This window comes from Trachinotus anak, unplaced genomic scaffold (genome assembly GCF_046630095.1).
Source record: "Trachinotus anak isolate AG129_WGS33_773 ecotype Australia unplaced genomic scaffold, CSIRO_AGI_Tana_v1 ptg000003l, whole genome shotgun sequence".
Lineage (NCBI taxonomy): Eukaryota > Metazoa > Chordata > Actinopteri > Carangiformes > Carangidae > Trachinotus > Trachinotus anak.
In genome coordinates, this window is record NW_027273854.1 from 9,413,572 (window position 1) to 9,434,244 (window position 20,673).

Consider the following 20,673-nt stretch of genomic DNA (forward strand, 5'->3'; position numbering starts at 1 on the left):
AGTTGCAATTCAAGCGTTGATTGGATAAGCGTCAATACATCCAATAATTGCATTGATGCGATTCGCCTGTTAAATCATTTTGTCCCGCCTCCCGGACTTGCTAGTAGCCAATACGCCCAAAACTGTAGCTGTTTTTTTTAATTTTTGCTTTAAATTATCAACCGCTTGTATTTATCAAACTGAGTTTTCTTACAGAACACAAGTCTAACGCAGCGATCTTGCAATCGTCATGGGATTTACAGTGCAGTATTTTCCAAAGCCAGTTCTGTAGCCTATATAGCCACCCCTTTTACCCGACCGATCTGTGATTGGGTGTGACGTTAACACGGCTATTTTTAGTAAAATGTGAAAATATAAGGGGATACTCACTCTGATATTTGTGTTACGGAGCTGGCACCCTGCTGTGTCTAACATTATCAAGGACCAAATTAAGTACATATGTGGTACGTACTGGACAATGACAAAAGTAAAAACATTTATTTTCAGAGCAGATGCATTCAAAAGAGGTTCATATTCTTTTTCCTGCATCTGCAATCAAAATAGTTTAACTTTAAGACAAAATAAGCCCAATAATTAGAAGAGACATAGTTCTCACTATCACACAGACACATAACAAATACAATGTTATTTTATTTGGAACACAAAATTGCAAACAAAAACATGGAGGAGGTGACACAGCCATACAAAGCCCATCCATAACTCCGCAATCTAAGTGGGAAAAGGTTTAAGTGCAAAAGGAATTTGAACACAAATATAACGGCAGATTATCAAATTCCTGTACAGCAACATATTGCAATTTATTTGCCTATTGCTTCAGTGCTGAAATCCTCTTAAATGGGTACAAATCCATTTTGCACCAACAGAAAAGGAAGGAAGGAGACAATCACACCACAGCATTCTGCTCTGTTTCAGTTCAGCTGCATTATTTCATAGTTGCTGTTTTCCCTTCCATGAGTTAAACTATTTCAATATTGCTTTTGGCATCATGGCAAGGACCTTGCAGCTATTAGTAATGATTATTCCACTGGGATGTTTATGATCTTCCTTGGAACAAACACTCTTCTGAAGCCCAAAGTGAGAGTTCATTTGTGACAACAAGCCTCAGGGAAATAAGGGCAGCTGTAAGGCAAAGATGTCTGTACATCCACACTAGAATGTCCACAGGCATTCTTCAGAAATAAGGATTCGTGCTGTGATTTATCATCTTTCCGGTCATTTCTACATCTTTCAGGTCATCTCTATAAGCAGTCCATGGAATTATCTGGTAGTATTCCTAAGGGTGGGGCCTTTCCTGGAAGACAGGATGGAGGGAGCATGGAGTTTGATGTGGGATCCACGTTTTCAGAGTCTTCCATTCGCTCTGCACAGCCTTCCCAGTTTATATGGAATCTGGTAACACGTGGGTTTGATGCCAGAATATTTCTCTGGAGCTGAAAAGGAAACACGGGAATAGTGATAAATATTCCACCATGTTATTATTAGATAAATCTGATTGGAATTCAGTTATATCTTTCTATCTACATTATATTTCCATGTTAATATAATTTTTAAAGGGCAAGTGAAATGAATAAATAATTTAACCATTTCTGAAACTGGCCCACATGTGACTGAGAAAAAAAAATAAAATGTCTACGTAAACCTGAATGGAAACTCTGACAGCATTTGAAAACCCGTGGTTCATTTTCCATTGTCTGCAGCTAATTTTTGCTGATGTGCGTAATGCTACTAGCTCTTTAGATGGGAATGGTACAAAAGGTACCCAATTGTATTTCCACAACAATGAAAGATCACATAAACTATAAAATATTCTACATGAAACTACACCTTTGCAACTGTCACTGTAATCCTTCATCCTGATATTTGCTTTTACACCTGTGAGTGAAAGGTTTCATTCCAAATGTCAGCCACCTTAAAAATGTGACACCTACAAACAAAATCCTTTACCATTACAGCAAAAATCACAGCGCCTTATTACTGAAGTTGCCATCAGAATTAAGAAAACTGCTTACAGAATAGAAATATTTCTGCTTAACTAGTTATGTAATCAAAGGGATTTGATAAGATTATTGGTAATTTTTAAAGGATCAACCGTTCTTAGCATCTGTGTTCCAAAGGGCAGGCTCAGCAGAATGAAAAGGTTCAATTGCTGCTTAACAACTACCTTTGTTTTTGCTATTTTAGGGATTAATACAATAAAAGAAATGCAGTGGTTGTGTAATATATTAGAGCTTTCAACAATTAAAAATTTGATTGTTAATTGATGGATGGATTGTGTTTAAGAAACTTTTTAGGTTGACTTTATAGCAAAATTCATTCAAAACTGCCATTCAACCACTACAAATTCAAGCTCATAAAGTATTTCTTAAAACCAGTGAAATACATATTAGACACCCATTGACATCAGAACTGAGATCATCCAGAAAACAACTATTAGTCTGACCTGAGTGTAGTCTGGCTTGATTGGTGGATTTTCTCGAAGCTCTGGGTCTGTGTATTCATTGTTCACATAGTAACCAATGCGAATGAATTCCTGGCCACGATATGTGCAGGTAATCAGCACTACAGTTACACCAACAGCGTCACTTTCGGGGATCAATCCAGTGTTTGGGGCATCAGCCTGTTAAAGAGACACAACACAAAAATAAAGAAAAAATATAAAGATAAGTTCATTTCAGGAATTTTAACTCTCTACTGCTCAGACAGGGATTATAGCACCTCTGTAATACAATTATTCATAATCATAAGAAAGACAAGGATATAAAAAGCTGTATTAGTGTATATGGGGTTTATAATATGATTTATGCCAATGGCATAATAAATAAATCCACATTCATTAACAAGTCAGTTTTATAGGACACTTCCACGAAGCTCCCCAAGCAAAGCTGCTTGGTTTCCAATTGAGTCAGTAACAAGTTATATGGCATGTTTGTTTCATATTACATAGTGTTACAATACATGACAGTACCCTCCACTGGATTTGATATATATTTTTAACAATTTTTTTCCGAATTTATTAATTGCTTTGACGAGAAATACACTAATCAATTGGTCACTGACAGAATTTATAGACGCTGACATAAAATAGGTGAGGCAAATAAATGTATGTCACAAACTGTGGGGGTGGGTTGTTTGATGTACTGGTGAGACAGTGAAATGTGACCTGGGAAATACATCTGGAGCAATGGGGTTGCATCAAAAGTTAAACCATGTTCTACTTTTTTTGCTGAATGACGCAAGATCGATTCAACAGACCAAATGTCTGTGTGAACACAGTACTCTTAAGGTGTCTGAGGTGGTTTATGTTCCTGTATAGCCCCATAGAGATTTGACCTGAGCCTGCTGACCCTTTAGGTTTTCCTAACCTAATGTGTTTCTGTACATTTTTAGTCAATTTATTGTCATCAGATGTTCAGTGGCCACTTCCTTGACATATGCCATTTCATCCAGTTTTTACATCGGAATAACAGCCACTCACAGTGTGACATTACATGCAACAACCATGAGGCTGCATTCCTGACACATGGCCAGATGAGCCGGTAGTGACAACAGGAACCGCAGAATAGTCTCTTGGTTGTTTGGAAGGTGTATAAGTGGCTGTTTGTAATATCTGATCTTTAAAACTGCTCTGTGAATGATTAGAAAGAGAAGAAGATCTCTCCAGAATTTTAAAAATACAATGCAATTGCCAATGTTGAAGGTGCAATAGAATATAATAGGATGAGATAATATTATTGTTACCAATGTATACTATATGGCTTCATATAGCAGTGTTTCAGTTCTTTGCCCCAATCAAACACACCTGAAACACAAACATATGTCTCCCTGCAGGTACGGGTCCGACCAGGACAGAGTCAAGGATTTGGTCATATTCTTCACTCTCTGCTGAGCCAACATAGATGATCTTCCACTCCAGGTCTATGAAATAAAAAGAAAATGAAGTTATTTTCCTTTATTAAATGTTAAATAATATATTCCATGCTGAGACAACAAGACCATGAACTGATTAAACGGTCAACAGAAAATTTGCTTATTATAATTGAAAACAGATTGCTCAAGTACAAATACCAAACATGGCCTGAGGAAAGTTTCTCATATGAAAGAATTCATTCATTTGTATGATATATCAGTATGCAGTATGATATCAGTATGCATACATTTTCCATTACAGACAGCTGGGATGCAAAGAAATGTGCCCAGACATAGTCCCATACCCAAAGGCAAAACTAAATGTGTCAGTGTATTATGACCAATAAAGCAGACAGCAAAGCTGTTAGTATACCCACTCGTCAGTTTGTTAGGAACACATAGCTAGAACTGACACCAGTTTGGACTCTCATTGCTGTAAAAGTAGATTTAAATAGACACTGAACTATGTGATGTACCGTGTCCATAATTACAATCCACTCATTGATATTAGTAACATTTTACTGTTACTTGCACTACTTGGAAAATACTTTAATAATACTGAAGGGCCTGTGTGTGTAACCTGAGAAATATGGCATGGATGCATTTCAAGGTCTCGTAATAGTTTACATTAGCATACTCACAAGTTTCACTGAACGTCTGATATGAGTTCAATAACTTTCAGATGTGTGTGCACCGTAGGGAACACATTCAGTCAAGCCGTGAAGCCTTACTTTACTAATGCCTTGTTTGTTAACGTTATCTCTTGTGACCCTGACTACTTTCTGATTAAAGTTAGCCAATGTAGCTAATACTGCGTTAGCCATTAGCAATTTCACAGACTAAAATAGCAACATGCTCATGCTTTGGCCTCAGAGACTCAATAGTGATAGTTTTCCTGTGATGGTGCCTACCTTCGGGGAGGTCCTCCATACACTCAAACGTTATTTCAAACTGAAATGGGTTTCCAAAAGGACTCGGGTTATCCAGGACAGCCACATTCAGCACCTGTACCTTCGCCATTGTTGCTGGGGCGCTAAAACGAGGCTAACCGAAAACAAACGTTCAAAACCGGTTTCCCGGGGAATGCTTTAAAAGCAACACTACCACAACAAAGACGAAATAACCAGCGTCAACAGCGTCATCTACCAAGCACCTGTGCTTTCACTAAAATTAAACCTTATTTTTGCGACTAAATGCACACGACTCACTTAATGTATGTGCAGAATAAGCAGCTTTCATGACATTTGAGGACAGATATACCGCTCTCCCGCCGCTTTGCCTGTCCTACCGCGCCTACGGCAAGCGGCACGGTGGAAACGGGACTGCCTCCGTCAGAAGAAAGGCAAAGCGCCTATATTGGCCCCTAGTGGTGTCATGTTGGAGCAAAAACTAACTGCACACTGCTTTGATCTCTCACTGTAATTATTTCAACCATTAACACACAGTTTCATGTCTGACTGACTAAAGTACTTAATCAAGTTGCAAGCATTATTGAAACACGGCATAAACCCCCGATCTATCAACTCTCAAGTCAGTCGATATGTTGCAGGTATTTTGCAGCCGTTTTGATAACCAACACTTCAGTATAATTATTTTAAGTAGAATTAAACACCCCAAAGGAAAAGTTGACAGTATGCATATTTCGTAATATTGCCTAATGCAGTCAAATACAATACAACTTTGAAAATGATCAAAACAAAATAATACTAACTGCAAGACTTTTAACAGACTGTCAGTGTACATCTGATTTCCACACGCTGTGTAAAATACCTGCGGTCATAGTCTATGAGACAATTGTCTGACACAGGCTTTTTGTAAAAAAAAAAAAAAAAAAAAAAAACCACATTGCTTTATGCAGCTGAGAGGAAATCAACATATACCAGCAGGGGAAAGAATGCCAGTCATCCCACTAAACATGTATTGTTTTTAAACAGGTTGTGCTCTCCACTGGCCAGTAGAGAGGCTTGGCACAAACTTTGTCTTCCACTCTCCAAAAATATGCCTGTTGGCATCTGATCCAGAAGTGACTTCCAACATTTTGAAAAAAAAACAAAAAAAAAAACATACAAGACAAATGAATAAATAAACAAATAAACAACCAAGGTGATGGATAGATAGATGAATAAAAGACACTTAAAATATCATGTGTTGTGGCTGTGATGTCTATGATCTACTGGGAGAAATACTGTAAATCACACATCAAAGTATGATTGGAGGAAAATGCACAAAAATGATATGGTCAGGAGAACCGCAGACTGGGCTCGCTGCTGTTACATTACAAGAGTGGCTTTCTCTGCTTTTCAAAAACGCCTCGGTGCTTTCACGCATCCTCCAAATGAAAACTGTCAGACCACCACAGATTAGGCCTGAAGCAGCCCACATTTTCTTCTGAGAAGGGGAGATTAGGTGAGGATTAGGGCCCGCTGGACCAGCTGGCCGCCGAATTCATCCTTAAAATATCTCAGGAATGTTGATATCCTCTCTCATGTCGGGGGAGACATGAAACCTCTCGGAGGCGCTATTTCGTGCCACCGCCGTCGGACAGGTTGCTAGGTAGGAGGTGGGCAGAGACTACAGCTGAAAACATTGTTCTTTTTCAGCAGGTTGGAACAAGTGGGAGCACCTTGGCACCGCGCTGCTGGCTACCATTAAAGAAAAATCAGTGTAAATCAAGTGGCAGAAGTTAAAGAGGAAAACAGCCTTCGGTACAATTAAGTTATTTCTAGATAATATTCAGTCTATTTGTGTGTTTTTGTTTTTTTTGTTTTTTGTTTTTTTTAAAGCAACGAGAGAAATCGGGTCTGTTCTGCTCCAGTAAACCAAGGGTTTCTTCGACTTTGCACAAAGGAGGATCTGTCCGCTCTGCAGCAGGTGGATCACTGCGCCCAGGTAATGTAACATGAAACTGAACCATGTGACCAATGGCGATTTGAAGAGTAGACGAAAAAAAAAAAAAAAAAAAAAAAAAACTGCTTTCCCTAAAGCACCAACTGGTGGTGCGGTCGAGGATGTAGTTTGGCACTGAATGATCTATTCTTTTTCACTTGTACAGAAAACCTTCTTTTTTTTATTATTATTTTTTAACTGTATTAGGATGTTACCATTGTCATTTTCATTGGACTGAACCATTTGTTGCAGTTTCATTTTTGACAAGGTGAGGCGGAAGCAACATGGTTCATTCGTGAGGAATCTACCTGCTCGGCGTCTCCCGTTTTGCTTTGACCTCCTGAAAACAGCTGGATCATGGGTATGTTTTCATTATCCGTGTGGAAAGTTCACTTTGCAGCATCTTTCCTTCTTCGTTGTTAGGAAATATAATAGCAGTGTAGAAAATAAGGCTTAGGTTGGACTTAAAAGCTGTATCCAGGTTTTAATACATTTGCTATTAATAGCTTTACTGTGGTCTGAGCGGGTTTATGGTGATTCAACATCAGGCTGAATGTGTGACTCAGTGGCTGCATGGTGTTAGCTGCCTCACTAAAACTCAGAGTGAAGGAGTCTGTGGGAGTGTCAGGATGGATTTAAAAAAAAAAAAAAAAGCAAATTTGTCTTTTCATTACTGACAATGTGTCTTCACGATAAATCCACACAGTGAATGTTGAACCTGATGAAATGGACCCAAGCTGATGCCCTTCGAGCCCCAGCCTGCCCTCACTCGGCCCTGCTGGCCACGGGCAGAGATGGCAGCATATCCGGATGTGCCGGCCATCCCTGGAGTTGTGGTTGGGAGTGTTTTACTGATCATACTGAGCAGTAATCCTGTGTGGGGTGAGTCAGTAACCATCTCTTCATCCTCAGCACTCCCGCCTCCCACACAGATAAACCACTCTTCTGACCACACCTACACACACACACACACACACACACACTATGAAATCCTGCAATGATAAATAAAAAAAACATCTTAGGAGACATTCCAGAGCAAATCGGAAACACGCACAGGCTTGTTAGCAGGCATTGAACTGAGAAATGGATTAGGAAAGACGATGTGCCGTATTAGAAAGAGGTACGTTTGTATCAGTTATTACACATACAAGAGATTTCTCTTTCGCAATATGTCTTTTTTGAGCATGGCTCCCCCCCCCCCCCTTGCGTTATCAGGTTGTACTTTTGTCCTTGCAAAGTTTACTGTTTGCCCTAGTGAATGAGTGACTCAGGAAATGCTATCGGGTTTGGCTTTAGTTTCCAAAATAATACTGTCCAGTGATTCTAAGTAGTGTTGTGATGCTTGTCACAAGCAAACAAAACAACAGTAGATTTGAGTGTTGTGTGTTTGTGTGTTGTTTGACTCAGCTGACTGTATAGCTGCAGTGTGCTCTGCATTCCTGATCCCCCCCCCCCAATTCACTCTCCTGCTCAAGTAGCTACTATGTAGTTTCATGATGTCACTTGGTAATCACATGGCTGGTCATGGATAAAATAACTGGAAACAGCAATAGATGTCTGGTATGCTACATTTTGTGTTTGTTGCCTTGAAAGTCTTCAGAAGGCTAAAAACAATCTGTGCTGTGCTGCTGGTTCCACTTTTTTCTACTTGTGTAAAATAATTACACCGCTGCATTTAAAGAGCGTATCACTTTGATGTGAATAAGTCACACTAAGGTCGTAGTAGGTTTGGAGCTTCTTTGGATTTTTGTGTCTTTGATCTTTTGGCGATGAGTCATTAGTGGAGAGTAACGGTCACATATCTGTCATCACTCATATATGCATATTGCACTTTGTCAAATAAGAAGATTTTAAAGATCCTTCTGTGTTTACATCCATGGGAAAATTTCAACAATACTTTCTGTATGTTTAATATGTAACTGAGGCGGCAGCCCTTTAGCTTGACTCAGTAATAAGACTGGAAACAAGCGGAAAGAGCTAACTTGGCTCCTCTTCCTGGCACCTCTAAATCTTACAGATTAACACATTGCATCTCATCATTTAATCCACGATAAACCCAAAATGTAAAAGCTTCATTTTGCAAGTTTTACAGGGGGTTATGTCCTGGACTATTTCTTGGCCAGGACCAGTAACTTCCTGGAGCCTCCTCTGGTTCACACAACAAGTTTATTTACAAAAAATGTCAATCTATTCCTTTAAATTCGTTCCGACTACTGCTGGAAACCAGGTTACGGTACAGGATGGATACATGTGCTTACACGCACTGTGGAAACCTGGTAACTTAAAAAGCCAACTTTGCAAGAACTCAACAATTGAAACAACTATAGTCACAGAAATGCTACATCCTATTGTTAAGAATCCTAAGGAATTTCTGTAGTTAATGGACAACCCCAATAGATTACCAGCGGTTAGGAGCCATACACTCAATCGGATGTAGTACACACAAGCTTTATTATCTTGCATTGCACAGGGTGATATGATTGTCATTGATGTTTCTGCTCTCTTTACAGGAAATTTTACCACTCCTGCAACTCACACCTCTTCTAATAACACTAATGTAAGTCAAAAACGTCTATCATGTTCGCTTGATAAAATCAGAAAGTATCCAGTTTCACCAAACTGATCCCTGTCCTGTGTTTTTCCATTTGCAGGGGCCCAACATCGCAGCTATTGTGGCCCCTACAGTCACTCTGGGTGTGCTGGCCATAGTGTTGGCCGTTCTCGGCTGGCTCTTCTGCGTGGTGAAAAAGAAGAGGCAGACTGAAGGGACGTACAGACCCAGTGCTGAGGAACAGTCCGGTGCACGCAGCGTGACGGCACCAGATGCACTAAAGCTACCGAAGGAGGAGAGACTCATTTGAGATGTGGAGCTCTGTGCTCTAACAAACTCCTGCAGGCTGCAAACACGCGCATGGCAGCGCCTGTGCGAAACAAGGCTCTCTTCTCTGAGCTGATCATTGAAAGAAGAATCAGTCAGGTTTAAGAGAGGACAGAGTGCCAAGTCCGAGGCACCATAACATGATGATTTACTCACCGCTTCATTTCATCCTCTTCATCTTCAACAGCGTCGTCCTCCAGTGGATTTTAAGACAACATTTCAAGGAGACTTTGAACATTTCTTCTGCACATGTGAAACAGGAGCAGCAGTATTTTATCTCCACTAATAATTTTAGTTTTGACACCTTTTTTTCTTGCTTCAGTTGCCTCAATATTTAATTTACTTGATTTGACTCAGTCTATTATGAAATACCGTCACTGGCAAAATCTTCACCAATCCTTTACCTCAAGCTGTTTTTTGTCCATTGCATTTTTTTAGCCCAACAATGAGTGTAATCTTCACCATCTTCTCACCGTGCAAACCTCCTGATTTTAGGGAACCTGCTGTGTGATATAAGTGGTTATACTGGGAAATGATACTCTGCAAAAGCGAACAGTTGTTTACACTTTAAGTATTCTTTGAATGATCATACTAATGTTGCATTATTTAAAAAAATTTCAGTTCATCAGATCAACCATGCAGCGCATAATGCATTGCAATCAAGCGGAGATGTTTTACAGTGTCCCAGCATATTTATTAATGCTTTTGTCGAATAAATAACAGCCTATTTGTATAATAGTTGAGAAATTAAATTTTACAAAGCATTTCACAGTCCTTGTGGGGAGTTTCTTAAAAATACATGATGTCACTAATGGTGTAATTGTATTCACAGCATGCAATCCCAGTCAAAATAAGGTTTGGGTGACCTGAAGCAGTGGAACATTTAATAACTCAATTAGCCGCCCTCATGGGCAACCAGCCAGAATGAGAGGCCTAAAAAGTCTATGCAACAAATATAAACAAGTCCCTAACTAGGTATTTGTGCAAGAGTGTTTTAGGATGATAAAACAGAAAAGCAGATAAGCACTCCTGGTTGTCAGAGAGAGAAAAGTTCAGCCTCTCAGAGTACATGAGAAAGTCACCTAAACACTGAAGCCATTGTTAGTCTCTCTGGGAAAAAAGGTTATCTATAATGTAATGAAAAATTGTGGCGTGAGTTTAATCATTGATTTAGAGGTCTTTCATTCATCTAAATATTTGGAGGCTAGATGAAAGGTAACATAATTAAACAACAGTCATGTGATATCATCGGCATTGTATGTGTGGCTATGGAGACCATGCATATAGCTGATGCGTGTTCCCATAAAAAAAAAAACTCTGTAGTCCGTGTTCTTCCTTTTTAAAAAACGTTTACTGAAACAGTGTTTCTTCTAATACAAAATATAAAATGGAAATAAAGTATTCAAAACATATTACTACAGATTTACAGAATATTAAGCACGGTCAAAAACCAGTGTGCTCTTAAAGCTCGATAGCTCCAATTAAGCTATCCAACAAGCACAGACTCTTAAAGTCTGTACCTCTTAAAGCTAGAGTAGCTGCCGTCACAGCTGATCCCAATGAAGGATGCTGCACCGAGCTATGGATTGCTTATCCTCTGAACACATATGCTATTATAAAATAACTATTTTACAATGGCTCAATTACAAATGGCTCTAACAAGCATTATGGATGTTAAATAACATTGTCATCTAATTAAGTTTGGACTAGTAATGAGCTGGTTATGCTCAACATATCTTAAGATAAAGTACTGGGAGGATCCACTCAGAGGAGGAATTCTGTCTTAAATTAGAGAACACATCAAGGCAGGATTTATTTATATATATAAAAAAAAACAGTGTATTTTTATGTTTTGGTTTTTTCCCATCCACTCCATGATAATACTGGAAGCCATTGACTCACCAAGAGCTCTGGAGAAAACATACATATTCAGCGTGACTCCCCGCTGATAAGAGGAGCCTCTCTACACTGTAGCTGAGCAGAGAACAGGCACAGCTTATACAAACAGGAAATAAAAGGCCAGATTATTTTCATGAAAGCTTCTATAAATAATTTCGTCCTTAACAACGGGAGCTTGGCTAGTTTCACACGGATAAATTATTCCTGTTTTACTGTATTCCATGTATTTATGCTACAGCACAGTCTGTTTCCTGACTGTGTTTTAAAGGGTAGAAATTGAAATTCACTTAAGGAAATCATACAGTATGTGTTGCTTTTATACTTAATACTTCATTCTTAATATTTTGTTATTTATCTGATTCTCAACATGTGATTCATATCAACATTTGTTTGATGTACTAGTTGGACTTTAGAACTACATTTCATCACTGGTCTCACACTGAAGATGATGGTTAGTCCACTTTGATCAAGATTAGCACCCTCGCTTGTGACTGACTACAGACATTTGTCACAAATGAAATGTTTTGACCTTGAATATGTTTGCCACATGCTTGTGACCCTTTTCATAGACTCTTTTTGAAGTTCAACCAATGATTTTCCCCTTTTGAGATTGTTTAATCTACATAGGACTTTACAGGTTTAATTAACTATTCTGCATTTAAATAAAAGGAAAAATTGTAAAGAGGAAACTCTTTATGGATCCCAACATTCATGTTTTGAGCCTTACAAGGGCCCTACCCTTCAGGTTTAGAAGCACCTCCCATGTCTCCATGTTTCAGAACATGAATATGAGGTGCTGATAATGTCAGATCACATGTGAAATGAATCAATAAAAACAGAGAGGCGGTTGTAGCGGCCTTTTAATCAGACTTTAATCATCCTCCAATGTCAAGGCTTCACAGTTAAAATCAGCTGAATTTGGCAAGGCAATGACAGGACAGATGTAAGGGTGTCAATAATTCAGTGCATTCACAACATACAAAAACATTGTAACCAAGAACTTAGAAACACTAGTATCAGTTAACATCAATGTCTAACACTAGAGCAATAGTGATCTAGGTGGTGACAGTTTTTCAGTGTGGCGGACCATTCAAGTCATGATGGAGAGGGATAAAAGAGATGGAGTTGGGGGATGGGTGAGGTGAGATGAGGTTTGGCAGCTGGGTGTGGCGGCTTTAGGCGACTTCCTCCTCTCCCTCTTCCTCAAACTCGCCCTCCTCAGCGGTGGCGTCCTGGTACTGCTGGTACTCGGAAACCAGGTCGTTCATGTTGCTCTCGGCCTCTGTGAACTCCATCTCATCCATGCCCTCGCCGGTGTACCAGTGGAGGAAGGCCTTGCGACGGAACATGGCGGTGAACTGCTCGGAGATGCGCTTAAACAGCTCCTGGATGGCTGTGCTGTTGCCGATGAAAGTGGCTGCCATTTTGAGGCCACGGGGTGGGATGTCACAGACGGCGGTCTTCACATTGTTCGGGATCCATTCCACGAAATAGCTGCTGTTCTTGTTCTGCACGTTCAGCATCTGCTCATCCACCTCCTTCATGGACATGCGGCCCCTGAACACTGCAGCCACGGTGAGGTAGCGGCCGTGACGTGGGTCACAGGCGGCCATCATGTTCTTGGCGTCGAACATCTGCTGGGTGAGCTCGGGCACAGACAGGGAGCGGTACTGCTGGCTGCCCCTGCTGGTGAGGGGGGCGAACCCTGGCATGAAGAAGTGAAGGCGGGGGAAGGGCACCATGTTGACGGCTAGTTTACGGAGATCAGCGTTGAGCTGTCCAGGGAAACGCAGACAGGTGGTCACTCCGCTCATGGTGGCAGACACCAAATGGTTAAGGTCTCCATAGGTGGGGGTGGTGAGTTTAAGTGTGCGGAAGCAGATATCATAGAGAGCTTCATTGTCAATGCAGTAGGTCTCGTCAGTGTTCTCCACCAGCTGGTGGACGGAGAGGGTGGCGTTGTAGGGCTCCACCACAGTGTCGGACACCTTAGGAGAGGGCACCACGCTGAAGGTGTTCATGATTCGATCAGGGTACTCTTCACGGATTTTGCTGATGAGCAGGGTGCCCATGCCAGAGCCAGTGCCACCACCCAGGGAGTGAGTGAGCTGGAAGCCCTGAAGGCAATCGCAGCTCTCAGCCTCTTTCCTCACTACGTCCAGGACGGAGTCCACCAGCTCAGCTCCCTCGGTGTAGTGGCCCTTGGCCCAGTTGTTTCCAGCTCCGCTCTGGCCTACAGTCAAGAGTATCACAATTTAATAAACTGATGTAGAAAACACTGGCAACAAAAAAAAGTACTCTATTCTGATGTAATTACAGGGAAGTGCATTGTGACTAAATTCCTATAGCTTACCAAAGACGAAGTTGTCGGGTCTGAAGATCTGCCCGAAGGGACCGGACCGGACTGAATCCATCGTACCAGGCTCCAGATCCACCAGGATGGCTCTGGGCACGTACTTTCCACCTGAAATCAGGCAAAAGGGATCAACGATGTCATTCTTGTTAAGCATAGTGCGTTTAATATAACAGACAAATGTGCATGCAAATCATTTTCTATAACAGGAGAGCTGGGTAGGTGAGGGAAGGCATGACATTGCTCATTTTGCTCTGTGTGTATTGTAGCTGGATCTGTAGCCTACCAGTAGCCTCATTGTAATAGACGCTGATCCTGTCTAGCTGCAGGTCGCTGTCTCCATGGTAGGTACCAGTGGGATCAATGCCGTGCTCATCACTGATCACCTCCCAGAACTGAGAAAACAAACAGGCGCGGCAGGAGAAGAGGGAGAGACGGATGATAGTTTAGCCCAAAGTAAAAATAATAATAATACAAATAATTTAATAGGCTGAAAATAGACAACCAACCCCTGAAACAGCAGACAGCTGCTGTGTAGGAAGCTGATTCTAAACATGCAAATGCAGGTCGTGAGTGCAGACTATTAGACTGAAATGCAGGGTGTCTCAGGAGTAATCAAGCAGATGGCAATAATCTGATAAGAAGCAGGCTCCTAGATGCTATTAGAACACACTGTGCTATCAAGTGTTAACGAACTCAAACACACTAAAGATATAATCATGCAAATGTTAAGATAGAGAAAAGTAAATGTAATGTATATTTAAAAAGACATTTTTCAACAGAAATGGACTTGCAAAGCATCATAGGTAAAAAAAAAAATAGGTCATAAAAGTGAAGGGGGAGGGGAGGCTGCTCCTTCAGTGACAATAAGGTTACATTACTACTACAGCCAATCGTTTATACAACTTTGTGCAAAAAAAAAACAAAAAACTAGACACATCTAAGGAGAGTTTTACATGTAATTATCAAAGCGAAATATTTTTTGACTGTTGCATAAATCTTGCCATCTATTGCATAAACCAATAGATGATCGTGCATGGCTTCTGAGCCCCGAAAAGAATATCAACGAATAAACGGCCTGCGATTTTAATCTAATCTTCATTTGAACGCATCTTGAATCGAGAAGGGACACCGCGCTGAGTTTCTTCTAGAGAATTCCTGGAGGATGGATTAGAGGACTCCTCTCAAGCGCCACCGTGCTTGCGAGAACGCCTGCACAGGTCTCACCACTTGAGCAGAGGAAAAATAAATAAATAAATAAATAAAATAAAAATAAAAAAAAATCAGAAAAATACCTTGGCTCCGATCTGGTTTCCGCACTGACCGGCCTGCAAGTGCACAATTTCGCGCATTTTGGAGCGATGGATACGAGGACGGTCGAGCAGGAGACGGGAATCCGAGCAGCGGGGATCGACGGGATGACGGGCTCCTGCAGTCGGTCGTCCGGGGTTTGTTGCACCGCCTCGCAAACGGTCTACTGGGCTGAATCGGTGGTGCAACTTGACGTCATCGCCATGGCAACCAAAGACCGGAGGAGAGAGGGAGGGACCGGGATCCGTGGAAATGGCGGATAGGATGCGAGGAGCTGCATCGGCCATCAATAGGATCCTCATTATTCTCACGAACTCAGTGCACCCACACTTCCTCAGCAGCTACACACTCGAGCATCAAGGTCACTGTTGTGTAGTGATTCGCCGTGACTTCGTCATCCTCACGTTTAACACGCAACATCACTCGACCACGGCTTGAAAGGTCAAGCGCAGAAACATAACAAATACATCAACTTGAGCTTGAAGACCACTTTACTCTTGTGAACAGTGTCAACTTGATGTTATTCCAAAGCATCAGGGTCGTTTTGGTGCCATGAAGTCTGCATGTTGAAACCTATGTACAGTCTATGTAACAACAAAAACAAACAAACAAACAAACAAACACAGGATCCCAGGATGTGCAGCTAGGTAAGGCCACTGGTTAGCCCACCCCTCTGATCATAGGTGTGTTTTACTTTTTTATTACTTTTTATCACAGAGGCCAAACTACTATTACAATCAAAATGGGACAAAGGACAGGACTGATATGCACGGTACTTATGGGTTACATAACAGAAAACAATACAAAACAATTGTATTGGCAGGCGGAGCTGGTGAATGAAATCATATAGTGCTTAGTACTAATACTCCGACTTACCAAAGCTTTAGTGATGTCCCTCGCTTGTAAGTTGATTTGGATAAAAGCATCCACCAAATGAGTGAATGTAATGTGATGTGATGTGATGTCATTTCTTGAAGCTGATTTCATAGGTTACTGGTGTCCATTAAGTTCACATCCTTTTTTTTTACCTGTTATTAATCATATACCCATTAAATCCTTTAGTCAGTTTTCATAAATTCCTGGTTACCATGACATCTGTTTAGCTGATAGAAAAGCCAATAGGCCTACTATGTGCCAACAAGAAATATTATCCAACTTAATGCCTGAAAAGGCAGAGACTACTGTATATTATTGAATGTCCACACATTTAGAATCAAGGATAAATCTAAAATTATACTACTCCAAAAGCTTGTCACTTGCAATAACAACCTGAATCCACATGCCTCCAGACTCACAAGAAATCGGCTTTCATATTAGATGTTCTTTAATCTATTTTTGGCGGGAACATGTTTAATATTCTACCTTTCTTGGACAACAGTCTTCTTTCAGAAAAAAAAGAAACATGTTCCTTTGGTTCCTTATAAGTGAGCAAATACTGATAAATATTTTATCAAGAAAAACACAACGTATGTAAAGCACACACACACACACTATGGGGACACTTTCACGTAAAGCATACTGTCACAACCTATATTATACAACCTGTTGGTTGCTATGGTGAAATCCTCTCTGACTGCTCTGAGCTGGTTCAGCCTGTTCAGGTCAAAACTCACTTTCTAAAAGACACAAACCATTCTGTGAACACAATAGGAATGCCGGGCAACAATTTTCCTTATATCACTGATGTATGATTAGTGATGATTACTATGAGTGGCAGTGTTTGTTTTCACCTGTCTGTCCCTTATTTAAATGTTTAAATTAATGAATCGGCCGGTTGACAGGTTTGTCAGCGTGAAACTTTTAGCTGTTAACATGGATGTCAACACTGAAACATTCATATTCATATCCTGAATGATTGCATTCCAAAACATGCAGCAGGTTACCAACCAGTTTTAAGCTGTCCAACAACGGGCCAATAGGATTTTACTTCCTGTTTCCCTGCTCTGCTACATACAGTGCTTTTCACACTGCTGCATATTTGAAGTTACTCCCACAGAAGTCATGCACAGGAAAACCAACAGCATTTGCTGCTTCGTGTCAGGAACAATAGATAGATAGTCAGTGCTCTTCGTAGACACGTTTTACTAGGTACGCTAAATTATGGTGGGACAGAGGAATCATTAAGGGCTTCTTCCGTTTTGAACCGTGGATTTACTAGACTGTACATGCCAAGCTAATGATCATGTCACTGCCAGAGGAGGATCTCACATGCCCAGTGTGCTGTGACATCTTTACAGACCCTGTTTTGCTGTCATGTAGCCACAGCTTCTGCAGGAGCTGTCTGAAGCAGTGTTGGGACACAGGATTACGTGAATGTCCAATATGCAGGAAAAAAGCCTCCAAGTCCAGTCCTCCGTCCAATTTGGCTCTGAAAAATGTCTGTGAGGCTGTTCTGCAGGTCAGGAGGCAGAGTCTAGCGTCAGTGGAGGAGAAGATGAACTGCAGTCTGCACGGAGAGAGGCTGAAACTCTTCTGTATGGTTGACAAACAGCCCATCTGTGTGGTGTGTCAGTCTTCTAAACTGCACAAAACCCACGACTGCTCACCCATAGAAGAGGCAGTGCTGGACTGCAAGGTAAGGGGAATAAACCAAGCAATATGTTTCACAGTTACGCTTTAACAGCAGCTTGCTAAGCTGACACTGTTAACATGAAGTATTTTAAGTAACACCTTAAGGTAGAATGCTGTTCCTCAAGTCTGTCCTGCTTGGAATCCAAGTTGTAATCTTTTAGCAATAAACACAGGCCTAAAATAGTCGAAGAACTAAAAAAAAAAAGAAACATAATTCACTGAAGCTTCCTGACTGAAGCCTGCTTGACTTTCAGGATGAACTTGCTTTGTCCCTTAAAGTCTTGCAAGATAAAGTGAACAGCCTCAAACAAATCCAGAGGACCTCTGCAGACATCTCCAAGTACATCAAGGTAACATGTGATGAGATGACAAGTGTTACATAGGCCTATATCTCATGAATGAAAAGTCAGACTTTGCAATAATCTGCCTCAGACTCAGGCGCTGGAAACACAGAGACAGATCAAGAGCCAGTTCGAGCAGCTCCACCAGGTCCTCTACCAAGAAGAGTCGGCCAGATTAGCGGCTGTGAAAAAAGAGGAAGAGGGGAAGATTGCAGGGATGAAGGATAAGATTAAAGAACTTTCTGCAGAGGTGCTGTCCCTCACAGAGACCATCTCAATCATACAGGAGCAGCTGAAAGAAGACTATATGGTTTTGGTGAAGGTTTGCACTGACTAGTTTACTTGAGCTTTTTTTTTTTTTTTTTTTTTAAATCTCCGTTTCCAAAAACTTCCTACCTTGACACTGTATTTTTTTTCCCCAGAATTTTAAAGCCACTCAGGACAGGTAGGTCAACAAAGTTAGATTCACACTCTCGCTTGCTTTAGCTATGACAGTTTCTCAGTGTAACATATCTGTTGTTATCACAGAGGCAAGAGCATTGTGCTCAGTTCAGACGATATGTCTGGATTACTGCTTGACGTTACCAAGCATCTCTGCAACCTCAAGTACAGAGTCTGGGAGAAAATGCTGGACTATATTGACTACAGTGAGTACGCTTCATTGTATTTTCTTGATTGTACAATTGCACAAACCAGATCCTGTTTAATGCATCAGTCTTTGTCACTAACTTCCTGTATTTTAGCTCCAGTGACTTTGGACCCAAACACAGCACACCCCTGCCTCATCCTGTCTGAGAACCTCACTTCCCTCCACTACTCAAAGCAGCCCCGTTGTTGCCCTGACAACCCAGAGCGCTTCCACATTAGCGCTGAAGTGGTAGCCATGACCCCACTTGGTTCAGGAAGCCACCACTGGGTCGTGGAAACAGGAAGTAATCAGGACTGGCTCCTGGGTGTGGCCTCTTTGTCTGTACCCAGGAATTCTGAGATCTTTGCTCGGCCTGAAAATGGCTTCTGGACTCTGTGTTTCCGAGATGGAGAATTCAGGGCGATGACCTCTCCACCCACCCCACTGACACTTTCAGGAATGCCCAAACAAATCAAAGTGCAACTGGATTTCAACAAAGGGACAGTGTCTTTTTTTGACCCTGCTGACAACACACTCATTTATGCATTTACACACACATTCACAGAAACTTTACTTCCATACTTTTACACACAGAGCAGCCACCCACTGAGAATAATGCCAGAGAAGGTACTTGTCACAATGTTGCGCCAATAACAAGGTGAACAATTTATTAATATTATTAATTCCTGTTTTGATCAATGAAATGAAATGACCGGTTGTTATGTTAATGTCTTTCACAGATGGAAAATATTCTTTGTCGAAGTAATTTTGCTGCTAAAAAAACATTTACGTTTGTCACCTCTCCTCGTAGGAATAGTTTAACATTTTGGGGGAGTGTTTTTCCAGGAGAAAAGTTCACTTATTCACATATCATATCTAGTTTGCTTATGGGCACAAAAACTTAAGTGCAAAAGATAATAATTTACAGGGGTAATTGATTGGGGCTAGTAACTCCCTGGAGTCTCTGCTGGATGCCTTGCAACATATCCAGCACATAACCTCTCCTGCAAAATAGCAAATTGTTGTTTTTTTATGCTTCAGTTTTTGTGCAGATTAAACAACTGAGATATAACATGTTAAGGTAAGTAGCTCAACTTTAGTACTTTAGTAGTGGAAGAGAACTTTTGCTACTTTCGGGGACAACTGTGTTCACTGTTTCCCCCAGTTTCCAGTATTTATGCTAAGCTAAGGTAGCTGGCTGCTGCCTCCAACTACATATCTACATAGCTATGGGAGTGATATATCAATCTTCTCATCTTACTCTTGGCAAAAAAGCATCAAAGTGTATTTTCCAAAATGTTTTCCAATGTTCACATTGTCACATCTCTTAATAAAATAAACTGAACTACCCTGTATAATGTAAGTTACCAGTATGAGTCCTCCAATTCATAATTCCGTCATTCAGCCTAAAATGCTATGTCAGTAAAATTGACACAAGATTTAGGGATGGTTCCTAATATATTGTACCTCAAGAAATATACGTGACCACTACCCCAACACATATAAATACATGCGCACACACACACACACACACACACACACACACACACACACACACACACACACACACACACACACACACACACACACCAAAAGCAAGGTCAACTTTCTTGTTAGAAAACACTGTTCATTGTAATTTATGTAGTTGTATGGTGAGTGATGTTTCTCTGGTCAGAATGCACTCTGAAGGTTATGTCTGGTACTGTTTATTGTTCTGTTTTGTACACATGATGGCGCCAAAGCCAAACAAATGTTGGCGACAGCTTCCAAAAAATGCATCTAATTGTATTAGTATAACACTTTCAAGAACAGAATTAGTTTATCAAATCATGGAATTAAAATTAAATTTTTTCTGCTGGTTTCCTCATTATTGGTGCATATTTTAAGATATATTTGTATG

The 20,673-nt window shown here is 40.8% G+C and overlaps 4 protein-coding genes across 6 annotated transcripts; 2 read left to right on the plus strand and 2 right to left on the minus strand.

Annotated features, from left to right (window-relative positions):
• Nucleotides 1–610: 610 nt before the first annotated feature.
• Nucleotides 611–5,241, minus strand: asf1ba (anti-silencing function 1Ba histone chaperone). The gene is made up of 5 exons (XM_071472802.1): nt 5,115–5,241; nt 4,818–4,950; nt 3,800–3,915; nt 2,441–2,617; nt 611–1,430 (listed from the first exon to the last, which is right to left on the minus strand). Exons 2-5 carry the CDS (start codon nt 4,924–4,926, stop codon nt 1,239–1,241), a joined length of 594 nt encoding a protein of 197 aa, XP_071328903.1. The 5' UTR covers nt 4,927–4,950; nt 5,115–5,241; the 3' UTR covers nt 611–1,238.
• Nucleotides 5,242–6,470: 1,229 nt separating this feature from the next.
• Nucleotides 6,471–10,434, plus strand: crb3a (crumbs homolog 3a). 3 transcript variants are annotated; one of them, XM_071472826.1, is made up of 6 exons: nt 6,471–6,570; nt 6,690–6,795; nt 7,045–7,153; nt 7,499–7,674; nt 9,303–9,349; nt 9,444–10,434. In XM_071472826.1, the coding sequence occupies exons 4-6, from the start codon at nt 7,533–7,535 to the stop codon at nt 9,651–9,653; spliced, it is 399 nt and encodes a 132-aa protein (XP_071328927.1). In that variant the 5' UTR covers nt 6,471–6,570; nt 6,690–6,795; nt 7,045–7,153; nt 7,499–7,532; the 3' UTR covers nt 9,654–10,434. The 3 variants fall into 3 exon arrangements, with proteins under 3 accessions (XP_071328927.1, XP_071328916.1, XP_071328934.1); XM_071472833.1 differs by having other exon boundaries at nt 6,492–6,611; nt 6,722–6,795; XM_071472815.1 differs by having other exon boundaries at nt 6,480–6,795; nt 7,000–7,153.
• A 1,989-nt stretch (nt 10,435–12,423) lies between these two features.
• Nucleotides 12,424–15,918, minus strand: tubb4bl (tubulin, beta 4B class IVb-like). The gene is made up of 4 exons (XM_071472757.1): nt 15,218–15,918; nt 14,209–14,317; nt 13,923–14,033; nt 12,424–13,802 (listed from the first exon to the last, which is right to left on the minus strand). The coding sequence occupies exons 1-4, from the start codon at nt 15,533–15,535 to the stop codon at nt 12,745–12,747; spliced, it is 1,596 nt and encodes a 531-aa protein (XP_071328858.1). The 5' UTR covers nt 15,536–15,918; the 3' UTR covers nt 12,424–12,744.
• A 1,289-nt stretch (nt 15,919–17,207) lies between these two features.
• LOC139615043 (zinc-binding protein A33) lies at nt 17,208–20,136 on the plus strand. The gene is made up of 6 exons (XM_071472845.1): nt 17,208–17,808; nt 18,059–18,154; nt 18,237–18,467; nt 18,568–18,590; nt 18,674–18,792; nt 18,889–20,136. The coding sequence occupies exons 1-6, from the start codon at nt 17,410–17,412 to the stop codon at nt 19,425–19,427; spliced, it is 1,407 nt and encodes a 468-aa protein (XP_071328946.1). The 5' UTR covers nt 17,208–17,409; the 3' UTR covers nt 19,428–20,136.
• Nucleotides 20,137–20,673: the final 537 nt, after the last annotated feature.